Source organism: Porites lutea, chromosome 3 (genome assembly GCF_958299795.1).
Source record: "Porites lutea chromosome 3, jaPorLute2.1, whole genome shotgun sequence".
NCBI classification, from domain to species: domain Eukaryota; kingdom Metazoa; phylum Cnidaria; class Anthozoa; order Scleractinia; family Poritidae; genus Porites; species Porites lutea.
This window is the reverse complement of record NC_133203.1, coordinates 4,402,933-4,422,061: the sequence shown is the minus strand read 5'-3', so window position 1 is coordinate 4,422,061 and position 19,129 is coordinate 4,402,933. Positions and strand designations below refer to the sequence as shown.

Below are 19,129 nucleotides of genomic sequence, written 5' to 3'. Positions count from 1 at the left end.
TTTTTTATGACTCTGCTAAATCACGTATAAGAGGCTGCATGTAGCAATAATGATAGATTGTACGAATCGAACTGACAAGCATAATTTACATTGGCCTGAAATGGCGTTGCACAGATCAGTTTGAAGCTAATTGCAAAGTGGGGACCTCTGAGGCATTCACCTCTGGCCGGGTTATTCAAAGCGGGGTTAAGATAACCCAGGGTTAATGCGAAATTTGGATCATGATATAAAAGCAATAATTAAAAGGTTTAACTCTTTTCGTCTACAATTTGACGATTGGATACATTAAAAAGGAATAGAACAAATTATTCGAAGAAATGCTTTTGAATAAAAGAAAAAAGGAAACCGGATTAAAATTTAACCCTGGGTTATAATTAAGCGCTAACTGGCCTTCAAACAACTGGGCCCTGACTTAGCGCCAGCTCAGAATTACATATTCGCCGACGTAAAGATAAAAAAGTTGTATTGCAATTGTAATTTAACTAAAGAGGCAGGACAAACGACTAAAATTAAATCTCATGTTTTGCGTTGTAGATCCGATAGACGCCATGAAAAGTTTAGTGAAAGACGTGAAAACAGATACCACCGCAAAAGGATCGTTTGCGTTCGTGGTGGTACTCAGAGATCGCTTTGGAAATCCCATTAAAGTTATCAAGAGAGACAAGAAGAAACCGACAAGGGTATTAGTTCAGTACGCGCCGAGGAACAAACCACAACAAATGACCTTCCTAAAGTGTACCACGACGATAACGAGCTATGGGACTGGTGATGAGTTTGTGTTGAGCTGCGCAGGCGCTGAAAAGGAAAGTATCTATTTTTATCCTTTCATAAACAATGTACCACTTGGTGGAAAGGAGAGATATGAAGCTACAACTACCTTATGCCCTGGAAAGAACAGTTGTGAAGGTAATTAGCTTCTCATGCATTAGGTTTGAGTTATGTATACACTATACCGAATACCTTTTCGTGTCGACACGAACAACAGCAACGGCACAGAAATGGAGCAAGTCGTTTACACATATCTAGGAGGGTCATGCTGCCAAAACCTTTCACCGCCTTTTCTAGCTGCGGGTATACGAGACTTTGTATGTGTTTGATGAAAGCAATAAATAAAGTGTGTTGAACAGTTTTTAGATTGTTCTTCAAGATGGGTGTAATTGCAAAGAGCTTCATTCGATTTAACTCGAACTTTTCCTGACACAGCTGAGTCAGAGACCCCGATACTGGTCATAGTTCTTTCTTGCCTTGGAGCTGTTCTTGTGGTGATATTACTGGCGGCATTTGTCCGTAGCAAAGCTAAAAAGAAAATAACAGTGGTCCCGGAGATGACTAACGAGTTAGAAATGGACGTTCAGCTTCCTAAGGACGACAACGGCGAACCGCTAGAGGTAGGAGCTTGTGATTGGATAAGTTGCTTTTTGACTCATGTTGGGCCGATAAATTTTCCATTACAAGTAGATAAGTGGCTCGTTATTAGACTTAGGCCCCGTCCACACAAACGCGTTTTCGTTTGAAAACGCGTACATTTTGACGCGTTTTGGCCGATCAGATTGAACATTTAAGGTCAGGTCAGTTTTATCTCCACCTCACACCGCTTATGAATGCTACTGCGTTTTTATTGGCTTGAAAATAAAAAACTTATATCCCTTTTTCAAGTAGCGTCGATGATGTGCAGCGCGTGTAATCCTTCGTCTTTAATCTTCAGGCCCTTTAGTCTGTTACTCGATCAAAATACCGTCTCTGTTTACTTCACCTTTTTTAACGTCAATGTTTGCTTGCTTGCCTGAGACGTATTTTCATTACGTATCTTTTTTTTCCAGCTCATAAATCGGCACGAAAAGTACGCGCTCGACAACAGTGTTGAAGATATCGCAGTAGCTAGTGCAACTCACGAAAATGTCTCAGAGGATGAAAAATCTAGTGGTGAATCAACAAAACTGCATTTGAATGTTTCTGGTGCTATTGGAGAATCCGAACAGGAACCTCAAGGAGAGGAACAAAAGGAGGAAGAAGACGAACCCGAGAAAAAGACTGACGTAATAATTAAAACGCAGGTAAACTTTAGGATATATGCCGAGTCCAGCATGAGAAGACGCCACCCCCTGTTTCCCCAAGAAATGACGTTCGAGGACCGAGCGCAGAAAAACCGGCCATACTGATGACGTGACTCTACTTAGATCTGGTATTACTTTTGATTGGTTGAAGCAAGTTTCTCTCGCTGCACGACCAATCAGAAGCACTACCCAGATCTGCCTAGTGCCACGTTATGGAATTTCTGCGCTCGTTTCTCAAGAGTCATTCGGCGGGGAAACCAGTGGTAGCATCGCCAAGTGTCTGCGGTTGTTTCAAAATTCAAACGCATTATTAGCTAGTTGAATTGATCTCTTTTATTTACACAGAATAAGAATTTTGAGCAAGGCACAGAGCTATCAGCTGCTGAAAAATTTGAAGAGATCTCGGGCCCAAGTGCCACAACACCAGATACTGACCCTTTTCCTGGTCTTGAAACACAAACAGAAGAAGAAAGACCAAACGACCTTCAGGAGATCAAATCATCGGTGCTGATCGATGATGGCTTAAGCGTCTCTATCATTGGAGAGCGAGTCTTAAATAAATCACGAAAACAAGCCGATCAAAGCAGAAAATCGAGTCACCGAAATAACAGAGTTGTTCCAACAGACTGCGGTAATTTCTCACTTTGTCTCAAAGTTTCCCTTGGGATCTGATATTAAGTGTATATTAAGTTATGGTTGGAAGTGATCATTGTTACCTTTTTTGATGCAGTAGCGACCTTATATGCCCTCACAGCAACCAATAATGAACTGTACTTTTTGCACGACTATTACATGTAAATTGTCGTCTCATTTTGATAGAATATAAAGACTCCACTGCGATAGCCTAAGACTTAGTTTTGTTATACTTAAAACTTCTCTCCAGACCGGATCTGGAAAGAAATTTTAATATACCAAAAACTGGACATGGTGTTTCGCCTATTTTCGCTTTAAATTTTCCGCGTGTAACCATTTTGAATAATAATGACATCAATCAACGTTTCATTGTATCAAACAGTATTTAAAATCAGTTGGAGTGGATTCATTCGCAGCATTCACCATTTTCACATACACCAAAATGCACCTTACTTATCTCTAAAATTTTGCGTCAGCATTGTTTCCAATTCAGTCTAGGGTATTACAGTCGTCCCAAGAGAAATCGAAGGATATGGTTACGCAAAATTTTGGGAGTGTATTATGGTCTATATGAAAATGGTGAATACCAGACTGTCACGTTCCCCACAAAATTTCCATAAGTATTGTTTTCAATTTCTCTTAAGACTAACAAACGTCTTTTGAAAAACTGTAAACAAATCCCTATGCAAACTTTTGAGGGGAAAATATTGCATTACGGAGATCGGGCGAGTTGTAGTGCAACTTAACTGCCCGCTGGAATGTTAAGTTGTATAAGCAATAACAAATTCAAGCGAGCAAATGGCGACAGCTATTCGCGTATGTTCAAAACAAATTTACCCAAAATGTGGTGTGTTGGAAAAGAGAATTTCGCATCAATTTTTTTCGGTTCAAATTCATTATTTTCATTTGGTACAATCAACCTTTCGTATTTCTAACATGCTTTTTCCCTTTTCTTTTTTGCAGAAACCACTGCACAAAGAAAATATACAGAAAGGGTTAAAAAAGCTGACCAATATCGACAGGCATGGATCAACGACATTCTTGGAAACGATCAATCAAATGCATGGTATTAGTTACAGCTTTGATATCATAGTATGTGAACATTACTGAGAAATTAAGTTTATAAAAGCCAACGAAAGAAATATTGAGCCGAAAATGAACAGAAGTGTTGGCCGGTTAGAAACTCGTTTCAAAACCGTGTCATATTATATGACAACGAAAACCACATTATTCTATCGACAAATGATAATAACTAACAAAGGAAAAGACGCAAACTGCTCTTACCATTTTTCGACTCTGTTCCACGGATGTAGTTAAGTCTTCCCTCCAACAATTTCTCCTCCTCTAGCTTCTACAGTTTTAAACTGGATCAAGTCGGCAGTTGCGACATAAAAACATTCACTTAAAAAGTGAGTTCGCGCTGTTTTAAACTTCAACGCTGTTCTTTCATCTTCGGCTTCAGTTTGTAAAATGTTGGCGAGTTTTTCTGGAGTTGAATTCTTAAAGATTCTATCTGAGTTCATAAAAAGAGAAGTAAAACCGTTGTCTTGTCAGCGCTCACGTCCTGCATAAACTGATGTGAAATTAGTAGTTTCACGCTGTAGTCGTGTGAATCGATGGCAACGAAAATGCACGCAAAAGCGTGATGCACGTGTAAAGTTGTTGTTTTGCTAATCTTCGGTCTCGGATGATTGCCCTAGATCTGCTGGGTTTGCTGGGTACTGTAGTGCTTGATTGGTTGACGCAAACATGTTTCACCCGAGGCACGACCAATCAGGAAGGGCTACCCAGAGCTTAGTATTGACAGGTTATCAGTATGGAATTTCTACAGTTGTTTCCCCTACGCACTCACTGGTGGGACCTAATTTTTTGGGAAATTCAAAATTACAAGTCGTGTATGCGACGATTCTGTTATAACTTGCATTTATTGCATTACGAATCCATCGCTTAATTGTTTGCAATTGAGTGACAACTAAGTGAGCGGGTGTTTTTGGAATCTTTAACCACAAAAGGAGAAAACGTTGACATGCACTTTTTCGCCACTCAGGACTACTACTGCGGTATACGGCGCAGGATATATATAAACAAAGTTTTCCGACTTATCTGGACCGGTCTTACATCCTTTGATTCTTCCCTGAACAGTATACTGACAATTTGCTAATTTCATTGCAGAAACGAAAAGTGAAGGATGAGACATTTTAAGAGAGGATATCAAGATAAAGGCAAAAATACCTTTGAATTTACAAGTTTTCCTACGTTGGCATGATTTAAACGTCAGCCTCAATGTGTACTTATGGGCTCTGAGTCAATAGCCCAGGAGGCCGAAGGCCATATGGGCTATTGACTCAGAGGTCATGAGGGCGAGAGGAATAATTGTTTTTAGTAAAATCCAACTAGTTGGTCAAAAATATCGAGACAAAACAACTTTAGCAAGTAAAACGCGATTCAGCCGCCATTGTTTTGGTTTCCTACGCCGGCGCTTTTCACTCCTAGTGCGCTATAACACAGAGACTAGTAGTAGCTCAACCAATCAGAACGCAGCATTGATAATAAACCACTAGTTGGATTTTACTAAATATAAAAACAAAGTTGTGTGCTTAAAATCCTGACCTTTGAGCGCACGAGAAGCTAAAGTTGGCTTTGCCTTGATGCAAAACTATCTGCTTTTTAGGGTAACTGTCGGTGTTGCAGAAACCATTATTAGATCGCTAATGTGTTGTAGGTATTGTTCAGTATCTTTTTAATCTTTTGTATTACGTCATTTGGTGGTTGCACCCATTCCAAACATCAAGGCACTATCGCTTTTTATTAAACGTTTGATTTATTGAATCGAGTTGACCACAAACTGCCAGCCAAAAAACAACCTTTACATGTAAGGAGCTCAGGTTTTGTACCTGAACAATAGTTTTTATTATACTGAGCTATTTTAGGGGGATAGCACCTTTTACCTTGGGGATCGGAAAGAACCCATCCTTGCGTATACTCAAAGGCCCAGCAGGGACCGAACTCACGAGGACTTCGAAAGGTCTATCTCTAGTTGTAGCTATATCTTTGTAAGTCCCAACGAGAAAAAAACTGAATCTAATGAACAATCACGTGACTGACCTGCAAAGGGCCTATAAGGTGGACCCCAGCGCGCTGGTCTCTTACTGGACGACTGTAAATATATGCATTAGACTATCACAACATGAATAAAGACCATTTTGAAAATTGATGTTTACTTTAAATTATCTTTATTCCACTTCCCGGTTTACAATTATAACTGACAGCATTACCGTAAACCAAAATTAAGAATTATTTGAAAAATACAAGAATTCGTAGCACTACAGACAAAACTAACCCAAGAACACAAAAAAGTGCCTCTTCCTGCACAGTCATTGCGAGTTGTACATACCAAACTTCTCTGTAAGAAATACAAATATTTGGCCTACATGCTAGCACTGAACCAAGACATAATCATACTGAAGTTTTTAAGAGGATCTCATAGGTAACCTATCACAAAACTATTCCTGACCGGCAGGGGACTGGACATAGTCACAGACCATGTCACGTGATTTCCGGTTGCCAGGCAGACACAGTAACACCAACACACGGCCAGTCAGTACAACTACTCCACTGTACAGTACTCAAATAAAGAGCACGGTATGTCACTAGACCTAAAACTGATATATTACGTTAATATACTACACACTAAACACATCCAAGTGCACATCCTCGACAAAATTTAGGGTATGATGATCGAAACCGCCTTGTTATAAACTCCTGACAAACTTTTAGGTCCTCAACAAAATGCTACTACCAGCTTTCATTTGAATGGTCAGAAATTTTTCAGAAATTTATATACTACAGATGCAAAAGTTTGAACAGCCACGTACAGTGTAACAACCCTTTGAACCCAAATATCAAAATTCAAATTCTCATTTGTTATCCTATACGTTTTCAGTGGAAGTAGTGGGGAGAATTTGTTGAAGAATCAATTAGATTAAACTTGTGTGATCATGTCCTCAATTCTCATAACCACTTTGTTTTATAAAGCAGTGATATTACAAGGAGAAATTTGACGCCTATCACTCTTAAAGCTTAAAGGGATAAACAGCACCAAAGGAAAGTACTGTTCAGTAAGTTCTATTTGAGGGGTTACGATTTAGGACTTCATAGTCCGGATTCGGAATAAAAAGCTCCACATCTGTGTAAACAGCCGTTTTACAAAAACTTTGTTGGTACGAAGTCATCATTTTGTGCGAAGGTGTACGATGTAGCATACTACACAATACTTACACTATACATAAACTAGAGGAGTGGGGAAAGGAGACTCAATAAGAAACCAGGGGGTAGACACAGTTACAACTCGCCTCTAGATCATCGAGCATTTAGAAACATGATACATCATGTCTCGTTCCTGAGTCTCGCACCTCTTTTCGGACACGAGGTACGAGACTGCCGTTATCTTGGATGGAGTGAGAAATTTCAGACGTGCCAACGTCAAGATGTAAAAAGCACTATCTAAGAATTATCTCTGTGCCTCGCCATTTCAGACTAATCTAAATGTGCTGTCCAGAATAAAAACGTCTTGTCGATGAATTTTCGCTAGCCTACTAGTACAATATTCCCAGTGATAGACTACACAAACCAGCACTTGAACTACAACAACGAACAACTTCACTCTTAACATATAACAATGATTCAATCGATAATTAAATAACTTAGATAATTGATTGGTTTTCCTGTATGTACAATTTAAAACAGAAGATATTATTGAGATTATAAACATGTGCGCCGCAATCGTTAGAAAGGTTAGAAAACGGTTTTCAATAAAGTGTTTCGAGCGAAATGTAATTCTAGCCAATCACAACAAAGGCAAATGCGCGATAAGCCAATCAGATCTGGGCGCGAATACAGGTCGTAGCCGCCAAACGCCGAGAGCACGGTGCCCGTTGACTTTTCAGGCCCAAAACCACATTTTAACTCAAAAACTTAAGAATGATAATGGGAATTTTAGCCCACAAACCAGCCTTCTTTTATTGGTCTAATTAGAGCCGTATTGCGTTTCATTCGCATTTGGACCCTTCAGGCACATTGCAGACGTAACATAGATCACCGGGCCCGAAACGTTGTCAGGACTTTCAAGAAATGGGCAAAGGCAAAAATAGTCTACACTTTAAGGAAAAGCAAGTACAGACGTGAATTCGCTTTCCACAACCTATTGAAAACCGCTCTTCCTCACAAATTAACCTAATTACCCGCGATTACCCTTAAAAGCGATACTCACGTCTCTTGAGACGATTAAGAGCTGCTATACCAACGCTAACCAATCTATTTTATCATTATAAACGAGGATAAATTTACATTTAAGCAACTTAAAAAGTAATCACGTTTGTCTCTGTTTAATTATGATATTTACATTAATTTGGCAAAAATTAAAACGCCTTTTTAAACCTAAATATTAAAACACTGACTGTCTTTTAAGTGTTCTGTGTATATGACAAAAACGATGGAAATCAACCGTTTACCTTACGAGTTGGTATCATACCAAGTTACCACCCAAAAAATTTTCTGGATATTAATAATACTTAGAAATTATGCAAATAAGTTAACTTTTCTGGCCAAATGAAGTATTTAACACAAAGCAATCAACCTCAAACGCAAACAAAATGTAAGTGCTTGGTTTGTGTCCAGACTTCCTTTACTCCCAGCAACAACTGATAATTTTCGTTAAAATAGTGCAGTGATACACTGAGAAACGTTTGATGACAAGTCAAGGGTGAGTTTTAGCCACCTTTAAGACAGAGGAGACATTTAACTTCACTAGGTCAACAGAGGACAGAGTGAGAGCGCTTATTCCCCAAAAAGGACTTATTCCCTACGAATTCTTCTCAAGATATAAATTCAAATAACATTTTTAGTCCGGCTAAAGCCTTTACACAGTTTTCATCCTTTCTTTATGAAAAAAAAAAACATATTTTTTAGTTCTTTAGATCTTGAAAGTTTTGTTGGGAAAATGACGTCACAAAGTTGACGCCAGATTCTGGTTTTACTACTAGTGAGTTTACGCAACAGGACGGCAAATTGCATGCGAGTGACGGACGTGACAAGGCTATTACGTGCGTGTTTTGTCGTGATCTAACATCAATGTTTTCTGGTCTTTTACAAAAAGATCTGTTTGAAGGAAATTAGAGTTTGGCGAAAAGTTATTTCAAACAAAATTATTGTCACGCTTGTCACACAAGGTTTGCCGTCTTCTTTCCTCTCCCGTCCTGTTACGTAAAGTTCACTATTATGGGATATCCTATGACGGCAACTCAAAGAATATTGCCAAGGATCTCAAAACTGAAATAATTGGTATCCTTAAAAGATATAAGTTTTCGCTCTTTAACTACTTCGCCATTTTGTCACTAAAAATAGTACCAGAGGGATTAAACTGGAGAATAAGCCCGGTGAGGACGATCGCGATCACTCCTTCCTTTTATGATCTTTTGGTCACAACCCAATGATTCTCTAGTGAGGGAAGCGTTGGGTGATTCCAAGCAATGTGTCAAAAGAGACTAACACATTAGTTGTACCAAACAATACGAGGCAATACCTACACTTTCTGTTACCCTGCGAAAAGAGAACAATCGTAAGCGTGTCGTTAAATGTTTACAATGGTGTACGTTCCGTGCGCGTGCGGTCTTCCGTAGTTTGCATTGCAACCAAAATGCAGGTACTCTTCAGTATTGAAGATCTTTGGCCACGTCACGAAGAGGATTGCGTGACGAGCTGCCGAGTGGGAAGGAAGTTGAGTAGAAATAATCACTACACTGTACCTCTTCTCTTAGAAAGCTGCACATCCTTTACAACTACAGTATGCAAAGCGATTGAGACTATCACGATAAGAAAGTACTTGGGTTGAGTTATGTGTACGTTATAATACAGTACTATAGCACAACACAGCAACGGCACATTCTCTGTCGTCCACCGCCAACACTTGGGGGAGGGGTCACGGGTGCAAAGTATTCGTGTACTTTTAGATCTGGTAGATGAGCCTGGGAAGAGAAAACAATTAAATGATGGGCATTGTTGCTGCAATACACGTGACAAAAGAGCTGAAGCCACGTGGACAGGTAATGAGACAACTAAAAGTAGGGGAGATTTCACGTCAGCTTTCAGCAGATTATAATCAACTGAGAACACGTGATGAAAGAACACGACAGCACATGATAAGTGAATTGGAAGCAAATGAAAAGTGAACTGATAGCACGTGACAAGTTAATTAAAAGCACCTTACATAAGCTGTGACCACGTGACAAGAGAACTTTAAACACTTGTTTAAGGGCTGACAGCACAATATAAGTAAACTGAAACCAATGAAACGTGAGTTGACAGCTCATGATAACAGATAAGCCAACTATAAGTACACGTACTTGACGAATGAGCCGATAGCACGTGATGGGTAAATTGAAAGCACGTGATAAGTAGGCTGACAGCACGTGATAAATAGAAGGAAAGCAAAGAAAAAGCAACCTGAAAGCACCTGAAGGTTAAAAAGAGTGAAGGGGAGCTGTTTTGTGCGATAAGTTATCATGAGAATCAAGTGAACAGGAAGTCCAAAAAAAGAAAGTACACAGATAATAACATATGCAATAGTTACCCTAAGTTTTCTTGTTCCTGCTTTGGTGATAAGTTGACAATCAAAAAGTTCTACTCTTTTTAGATGTTGGCAATTACTGCAACCGACAAAAAAAAGTAATGTCACCAAAACAATGCCTTTTTAGACGTGATTATAACTTTGATATGTGCACATTTTTAAGGCAAGGATTAAACATGAGCCGTTTTAAGGGGAAATTAATTTTGCCACTTTTGACCGATGACATCTGGGGAGAGGTAGAGTGCGGGAAAGGGCTCAGTAAACCTCTCCGTCAATTATACATAACGTGCCTTCGGTTGATTGTATTCTGGAACAAGATTGTGTTACATATTTTTGTAACAAATCTCTTGTCACGTGATTGCTGGACCACTAAAACGCAACAAACTCTGGAATATTTTATTTTAAGGAGATTTCTAGACATTGCAATGCAATGAATGCCAAAACATATGATTTTCAGAGTTAATTCCATTTATTATTATTCCGGAATCAATTGAACTCGCCCTAAAAAGACTTAGATCCACTCGAATGAAACGTCATAAAGTCAAGGTTTTCATTTCGACAGATACTTACATTAAGTAGTCTAAGGCATTATCTGTGATAAGAGGACAGTTGTCCAGTTCTAGTTCTTCAATGTGGTCCACAGCACAGGGGCTTCCACAAAAGTGTCTGATGCCATCGTTAGTGATCAACTCGCAGTGAGAAAGACTCTAAGAAAAGTTAAAAGAGAATTTCTTCATCATTTTCTTTTTCCTCTCAAGACCAACCTCGTTCCCAGGTTCTCTTTCCTCCGTAGGGACGGGTAGGAGAGAACCCTAGGAACAAGGTTGCCTCAAGACCTTTGCATGTGATTTAGCAGTCGTTGGTAAATGTTGGTCACTCTTGGATTTGAGGATTAAAAGTTTTTGGTTGAATTTTACTTCTTTGGCATTTCTCTACCTTACCAAAGTCTCTTTTTTTCATTTTCTTCAATTTTTAGTTTATTTTCTTGTGTGTGCGTGTGTGTGTCTCTAGAATATCATTACAACAGTGCTCTTTTAATGAAGCACACATGTTAAAATGCAATAATGACTCACAAGTGTCTGTAGGCCTGAGAACCAAAGGGACAACTGATTCAAGGTCGAGTCTGCGATCTACGGGCAAAACAAAACATAAACAAAGAAACAAGTTATTTTTTCCCAGTACTAACACTTACTAACCCCTTAAGATCAACATACAAAGTCTCCAGACTGATCTCAATACATTTCTTTTAAGAACAGTTGAGAGAATTTGCTTTAAGATCAAAGCATTTTCCCTTTGGTAATCAATTTAGTAATTCTCATAACCTTTACTCTTGATGATCTGCTGATGTTGTTAGGAGAAAATTGATGTTGGTCACTCTTGGTGCCTAAAGGGTTATCGCTTACAACTTTACAGAAAAACCCCTATTTAGTAGCTGTGGACCACGGTCTGTTAAGTGACCAGTTACAGAGCCGCGAATAAAATTTTTCTTTCTTGAAAGGGCATTATGTCTAGCTAAGCTCGGGCAGAGCAAAAATGTGGTTGGACTCAATCAAGGATACAGCACAATACTAGTTTAAGAGTGCAAGGAACACAAAACAATTCTGGAGCTTCTGGTCAAAAGGTCTTATTATCATCATACAGCAGTTTGGTATGAGGACATCTTTCCAGAAGTGTCAAAAAAATAAGGATCTCACCAAAACACATTCTTCCAAATCCAAACACAGAAGTTTGTTACAATCCTGAAAAGAGTCAAAGCAACACTGAGAATTCTTTAAAACAGGATGTTTGTCACAACACTGGTCATCATCATCATCATCATCACCAAAGGATGCTGATGATGCTGTATTCAAATTAAGCACAACACAAGAGATGATTATAAAGCAGGAAATATACACATATATGTTGTAGTAAACTTTTCATCTTAGTTAATTTTTCCATTGTTTTGGGGTATGGTAATGTATGCTAATGAATTTGAAACAAACGAAAAATAAAAATTAACTGAAATAAAAAAAAATTAACTGCAACAAATATAATATGGGTGCTTCAGACAGCATAGAGCAGGATAAACATCTAAAACAAAATGAAACAGTAGCCACTGAACCACCCATCACTCACAGTTATCTATTTTCCTGTAAGATTGTAAGAATAGGGCACTTAACATTAAGTGCGGCTAGCATTGGTTTCAAATATTTCATTAAGTACCTTTATAAGAGTGATAGTAATACATTGAAACGTACATGTATACTTATACATAATTACTTGAAAGAGAAAACTCGCAAGAAAAAAGAGAGTGTTCTAATTAGTTAATATTGGTTGTCTCCATCTTAAATTTAACGTATTTATGCCTTTTGACGGATGCTTAAATAAATAAAACACACCACTGTACTTGTTTAAAATCTGTTTTCGTTGGGCTCGGTCGACGTCTTGCCGACGTTGCTCAAAAAAGCCGACCTTTGGGCAATTCTGCACTATATATTGTATCCAAACAAAATGACTCTTCTAAAAAAGATAAGTGTATTGAAAGATGTAATATAGATTGTATGCTGGAATCCCGAGGGGGGTTCTATGCCTATCCTCATTTTTCGTCCAGAGATACCTTCTAGTGAGTCAATAAATATGGTGTAATTTTTTTGGTCGAAATATTTTTCTATTTTCCAGAAAATTCTCAAAAAGTGTAAGGAGTAGCCACCGCCATAAAATGACCAAAACAAAAGCCACAAGTAAGGGTACAAGACGTTTGCTCCTCAACAGCACAGAAAGAACTTGGGGATTTTTAAATTTATATATGTATGTAGGAGGTAAGGCAAATGATTTAAGCCTAATAACAGGATTATAACAGTTATTTTGAATTCCCAGCAAAATAATTGAAAATCGCTAATATTTCATTGTTTTAAAATCTCAATTCGGAGGAGATTTTCAAGAAAACTTTTTCCTATGCGGTATAACTCACAATGACTTGAAATTAATTTTCCTGATGAGTAAAAATGGCATTCTTTCCAATGATACAAAAATTTATCTGAGGCTTTCATTCACTGCTAGGAAAAAGTCCGCTGAACTTTGAGAAAATCACGCATTGACTTGTCAACAAACAAAAGTAATCAAATTATGCTCTTCGTTATCAAAGCCAACATTTCACAACATTTTAGATCTAAAAGACAGTACCATAAACTTACATTGTAGAGCCAGCGGCGAAAAATTGGTTTTTTCCCCCTTTTTTTGGTTTAAATTGCCATCTGGTCAGTGTTATTACCTATAACAATGGTGGGTACTTCATATATTCAAGAAAAGGCTAAAATTCGAAAAAAAGCAGGATTTTGGAGGGAATTTATGCCATGTCAGACATTGCACTAGGAAATTCTTTTCAAGCTTAGAGAATTTGCTCAGTAGAAAAAAACTTTGCCAATAAGTGGTCAACGTCACCAGCAGGTAAATCCAAAATTTCTAGGTTACCTTTGGTTACTGAGGACAAGAAACGCTTGACTGTTTTCATGTCACTGATAGCCTGCGTAGCATGGCGGTTTTGTCGAGCCGGGCGCACGAGCGGTGTAGCCGCGAAATTCGTGCGCGAAGTGCGCGAGAACGAGCGGCTAAGCCGCGAGAAAAATAAAAAAAAGTGCTCCCGCCCCAATCTCTTCGCGGTTTCTGTGCCCTCGCCCGCCTTTATTACTTAGCGCGCCCAACCATAACCGCCATGCTACGCAGGCTATGTCCCTGCAAGTTTTCCTGGTCGTGTTTTCACTTTTTGGCTCTTTTCCGAAACTCTCAATTTCTTCTTGGCTGTTTCCGTAAACCTGTCGTCACCAGATAACACTGTGGCTTCACGGTTTTTCTTATGAGATTAAGGCTTGAGCCGTATTCCGGATTCCTAAATCCAGGATTCCAGATTCCATAAACAAAATTTTCACAGATTCCGGAATCCGGATTCCCTTACATGGGGTGACCCCCGATTGCAATAATTTTTTTTCACTATACAAGAAATAGTTAAACTTGATTACTTACCCGGTGCAGTGCATCCATAGAGCTCCAGGTCTAAGACACAGAACTTTGGGCATTAACCTTGTATACACCACAACAGGATCTTTTGGGTAAATACGAATGGAGCGTGTTCTTATCGGTGAGCTCAGCTTGTTCCTCTGGGCTCTTCTCGCATTCTTGTCACCAGGTAACCCCTACATTAGGAGTATATAGAGATTTACATTGAGTCAAATCCACGTGTTTTCCCTTACCAAGCATTGTAGACAAAATTATATACACGTTCTCTGGGCAGGAGCCCATTTCTTGAAACTTTGGGCCAAAAATCAAATATTCAAATCAAACTCTAAAGAATACAAGCGCAGGTCCTAGCCAATAATCAAGTCCTTTTGAGTACTCCTGCGATTTACAAGTACATGTATGACTAAAAAAAGCGGAACAGCGAGATATGTCCAAGTTTGCATGCAGTAGCAAAACTTGTGAAAAATTGGAGAAATCGCAGTTTTTGCTAAAATTAATTAAGTCAAGTGTTAGAGGGGGTAGAAGGATGCCCAGTAAAAACTGCAATTTCTGCAATTTCTGCGATTTCTCCAAAAATTGCAAAAAATTGGAGAAATCGCAGTTTTTGCTAAAATTAAGACAAGTGTTAGAGGAAGTAGAAGGGTGCCCAGCAAAAACTGCCATTTCTGCAGTTTCTGTGATTTCTCCAAAAATTTGCGAAAAATTAGAGAAATCACAGTGTTTGCTAAAATTACTAAATTCAAGTGGTGAAGGAGGTATAAGAAGGGTGCCCAGCAAACACTACGATTTCCGCAATTTCTGCGATTTCTCCAAAAATTGTGAAAAACTGGAGAAGTCGCGATTTTTGCCAAAATTACTAAATTCAAGTGGTAAAGGACATAGAGAGGTGCCCAACAAAAACTGTGATTTGATTTCTCCGATTTCTCGAAAAAATAAATGGGAAATCTTTGAGTTGGTGATGTTTTAAGTATGATTTCCATGTGTGAAGTAAACTTGATGGTTTTCCTGTATCGGTTCATTCTTCATGGCATAAGACCAATAGCAGAAATAGTTGGGATGTTTTCGACTGACTTATACGTCCTGAGAAGAAAATAAGGAATACTTGCCATGATCCATGGTAGGCAATCAGTCTTTTTTGTTATCGTCCAAGCACAAAGGTTGATGGGTTTTTGTCAATGAGGTATTAGGGAAATACTTGTTACTCTATGATTCAACCTTGCATCCTCTATTCACTGTTGACTAATCCTGACTATATCCCATACGAATTCCTACATCCATAAGAGAAATTTTGCTCTCAAAATCTCCTCTTTAGATTTGTAGACCATTGTTTCCTTCTTCTCGGAGTTCACCATCAGCTTTGCCTCTCCTTTTCCTTTACCAAGTTGCTTTCTAAAGCCACCAAAATCTTCGAACTGGTCGAAGAGATGAGATAATCTTCTCAGGCTTGAAACTGTTATAGTCACTGAACCTGGTGTATCTTCAGCCTCTATCCCAACTCTTGTCAGACCAAGAATTTCCTTGTTCAAGAGATCAAAGACCTCATAAGGCATGGGAAGGTCGAAGAAAACCATCCACAGATGTACTATGCTCATTTTCGGACTAAGACGGCGAATAATCGCGGTCTTTGCGTGGACCATGCTTCGTTGAAGTATAGGACATATCTCGTCGATCCTGTAGTAATTGGTGCGCTCACGAAGCTCGCCAAAATTCCCTTTCACAACTGACTCAGCCAGCTTATTCAGTTCAAGGAATGTCTTGCCTAAATCCTTTAGGGTAGTTGCGTTCCAAATTCCCCGCTGAAATTTGGATTTCTCTCGCTTCAGTGCATATTTTATGGAAATTGAGTTCACCTTTGGTAGCTTCACATTGATCCGCCATCTTGAATTTTGCTAAACTAAACCCCAGGTCGCACTCGGCCAAAATGAAAGCTGATATGCGACGCTGTCCAAAGGAGTTTCAACTGACATTTCGGCAATACTGTCTTCTTGAGGTTACAAAAATAGTCTCGTTTAGTCTTGTACCCTGAAGAAGGCAACACTGCCGAAACGTCGGTTAAAACTCTTTTGAACAGCGTCGATTTTACAATTTTCAAATAAAAAATATTTATTTCGCAAAATGAGAGTTGGCCACATTCCAAGCGTTGCCGAAATTTTAAAATGGACTAATAACCTTGCAAATAACCTTGAAAGGAAACATGTGTTTAAATGCACATGCTAATTTCTGCTGAAGCACAAGTAACACCTAAAGGGTATGTTGCAGAAAACACAGTACTTTGTAAACAATAGACCTTGTCACGGTTTTCGACGCAATCTTGACGAGTAGGCAGAAGCGTTAGAAATTACAGTGTTTGTATGAGAATCTAATGTCGACTAATTTCCGTAGAACGGCTGTTCTGAAAAAAATATGATTTGTAAACTAAAGCTTCACTCCTAAGGATTCTGCTGAAAAAAATTGAGGGCGTTACATGCGCTAGAAGACCTAGAACCACTTTTTTAAATTTCTGTTTTAAATGTCTGTTGTTGTCGGCGTTGCCTTCGCTGTGCTCATCGATGTTCCTTCTACTCCGCGGTTTCTTGTTGACGTCTTCTCCTTCGTTGTTCACGCTGAATTTGAAGTCGGCGTTCTCGCTCTAGAGGGGTTTCGGTGGAAAATCTTCCTGGGCGAGGATTTGGAGCCACTTGTTGTGCTTGTGTGCGACACAATTCGGCGAATGAGACTCGTTGACAAACCCACTTTGCGCGGTTGCTGCGCCAGGCGCACATGCTGAAAATTAACCGGGACCACCGTGCGCGCCTAGTTTCATCAAATCGGGAAAGTTTCGCATACTAACAGTAAGACGATACGATACTTCTAAAGAATCTCGACTCAATGTCAAACGAAATGCTTTTTCGCGTGTTGGGGTCAAAATTTGGAATGGGATACCTCAAATTCTTAAAGAAAGACCGAAAAAAGCTTTTAAAAGATCACTAAAAGAAATGCTACTCGATTTCCTTGAAGCCTGAAGACTCATATATTGATGTGGATACGATCATCGTATCGTGAAAATGAAAAAGTAATTCTCTTGTCCGTTATTTTCATTGTATTTTATTTTTAAAATTTCACTTTAATTATTGTCCTTGCATTTAAGTAGAACGTATCTATTTAATGTAAAATGTATATACTTATATTTGTATTTGTCTAGTTTGTTGTAAATTATGTAGCCTGGCCTGCCTCGAATAGCCTCGCTAACTGCAGGCCAGTCCCAATGTATCTCTTGCTATATTTTCAATTTTAAATAAAGTTGAAGTTGAAGTTACTTCTTCTTCACGCGGGGGACATTAGGGTGCCTCCTCGGGTTCCGGCCTCTAAGCCGGAACCCTGCGGGGGCAATAATGAGGCTCTTACGAAATTTGCGACAAAAAATTAGAACTACTATGAGGTGAAAATTCGTTTCGAAAGCGCTTCGTTTTCTACAGACTTACGGCCGAATATCAAGATGGGCCAGTTTTACAGTGCATTTCTGACCATAAAATATCTCGATATATTTCACGAAAATCGAGGCAGCTATTGGAGGAAATCGCTCCCGTAAACGAGTTTGTCCCCAATTAGTGCCGATGGCGCTAAAACGACCAGACACAATAATAAAGGGCTATGTATGTATGTATGAGTTCCCGGTGCTGAGAAATACGGCTATGGCGTCATTTCGTTGCTATGACAACTCCGATGTCTGTAACGCTGATCATAACAAAGTTTCATAATACAGCTGGGGTGGTGATTTTTCCAAATCTTTGTTAATGGCGGCGTAGTTTATGCTCAAACTTGGGAGGTATTCACTCTTGAAAACCCTTCAATCTTCACCATTAAAATGCCAAGCCACCTTAAATTAACCGCTAACAGGAAGTCCCCTTTGACTTTTTGCCTGTTGTACTTGATCCATGGAATTGAATCATAGACTGTTTTTATGCAAGCTTATGAGTGCCAAAAATGAAAACAACACTCGTGTCTAAGTTGAAACGTAAATATAGTTGATAGCTACGTATAAGGTTGGAAACAGAGCAACAAAAAGATGGGGTCACCGTGCTTCCTTTCGCCCCGCTCCTCATCCTAAGTGATTTTAACGGAGTTGCTTGCGAAATGTTCAAAGTGTTATTAAAGGCAATTGTCGCTTATGTAACTCAGCTTTGAACATCCAGCTGACTGTCCTTGCTTGTACGTCGGTAGCTCAAAATATAGTCACCATAGTCATAATCTCACCATCCGGACAAATGGGATTCTATCTCAGCAAAACAGGAGGACATTGGAACTATCACAAGTAGTCTTTCTGTAAAGCTTTTACCACAGGTGGCCAAAGCTGGAGATATGTCCATATCGGCATTGTAGCGAAACCTTCAAAACTATAAGGATTTGTATGGAGACTAAAAGCGATTGTTTCTGGAACCTACAACGCAGGTCAAAACGTCTTAGGACACTTAAGGAATTGAGGCGCGAAAACAGACCTTACTTATTATAATCGTATTTTACCTGTTATAAATGCTTGGAAATGTTGTTGAAAGGACCTGTTTCTGCTGTCCCACCGGCCCCTCTCCAATGTTGATTGTGTTGAAAAAAGGTATGAAGCCATAACGTCAACACTGAACCGGGGGGGGGGGGGGAAAGAGAAAATGCGTCATTTTCACCAGCTGTTGCGTTAATGTCCCAAGAGTTTTGACCAGGGTTGTATGTATGTCAAAGAATTTAAATAAGAATCAGCTTTCCTCTCTTGCGTGTTTTTTCTTTCCTATGTGGTTCCCAAGCCATTTTATGACCATTTTATGAGTCATATTGGAACCGGCTTACAAGTTCTTTC

General features: G+C 39.1%; 3 protein-coding genes across 6 annotated transcripts in view; 2 read left to right on the top strand and 1 right to left on the bottom strand.

Moving 5' to 3' along the window:
- The window catches only part of LOC140930239 (uncharacterized), a 9,650-nt gene extending 4,629 nt beyond the window's left edge, over positions 1–5,021 (top strand). Inside the window, exons 4-9 of one of the 4 annotated variants that reach the window (XM_073379910.1) lie at positions 535–906; positions 1,204–1,388; positions 1,821–2,054; positions 2,400–2,685; positions 3,651–3,753; positions 4,860–5,017. In XM_073379910.1, coding sequence (XP_073236011.1) covers positions 535–906; positions 1,204–1,388; positions 1,821–2,054; positions 2,400–2,685; positions 3,651–3,753; position 4,860 — 1,181 coding nt within the window. In that variant the 3' untranslated portion in view covers positions 4,861–5,017. Of the gene's footprint in view, positions 1–534; positions 907–1,203; positions 1,389–1,820; positions 2,055–2,399; positions 2,686–3,650; positions 3,853–4,859 lie in introns of those variants that run through there. The other 3 variants (XM_073379912.1, XM_073379908.1, XM_073379911.1) reach the window with 3 other exon arrangements.
- Positions 1–19,129, top strand: part of LOC140930242 (sperm microtubule associated protein 1-like) — a 182,946-nt gene that overhangs the window by 97,821 nt on the left and 65,996 nt on the right. The window lies entirely within an intron of this gene.
- Positions 9,494–19,129, bottom strand: part of LOC140931458 (F-box/LRR-repeat protein 20-like) — a 70,313-nt gene continuing 60,677 nt past the window's right edge. The window contains exons 4-5 of the mRNA XM_073381271.1: positions 10,315–10,390; positions 9,494–9,709 (exon numbers count right to left, since the gene is read on the bottom strand). Of these exons, the coding sequence (XP_073237372.1) occupies positions 9,602–9,709; positions 10,315–10,390 (184 nt within the window). The 3' untranslated portion in view covers positions 9,494–9,601. The remainder of the gene's footprint in view (positions 9,710–10,314; positions 10,391–19,129) is intronic.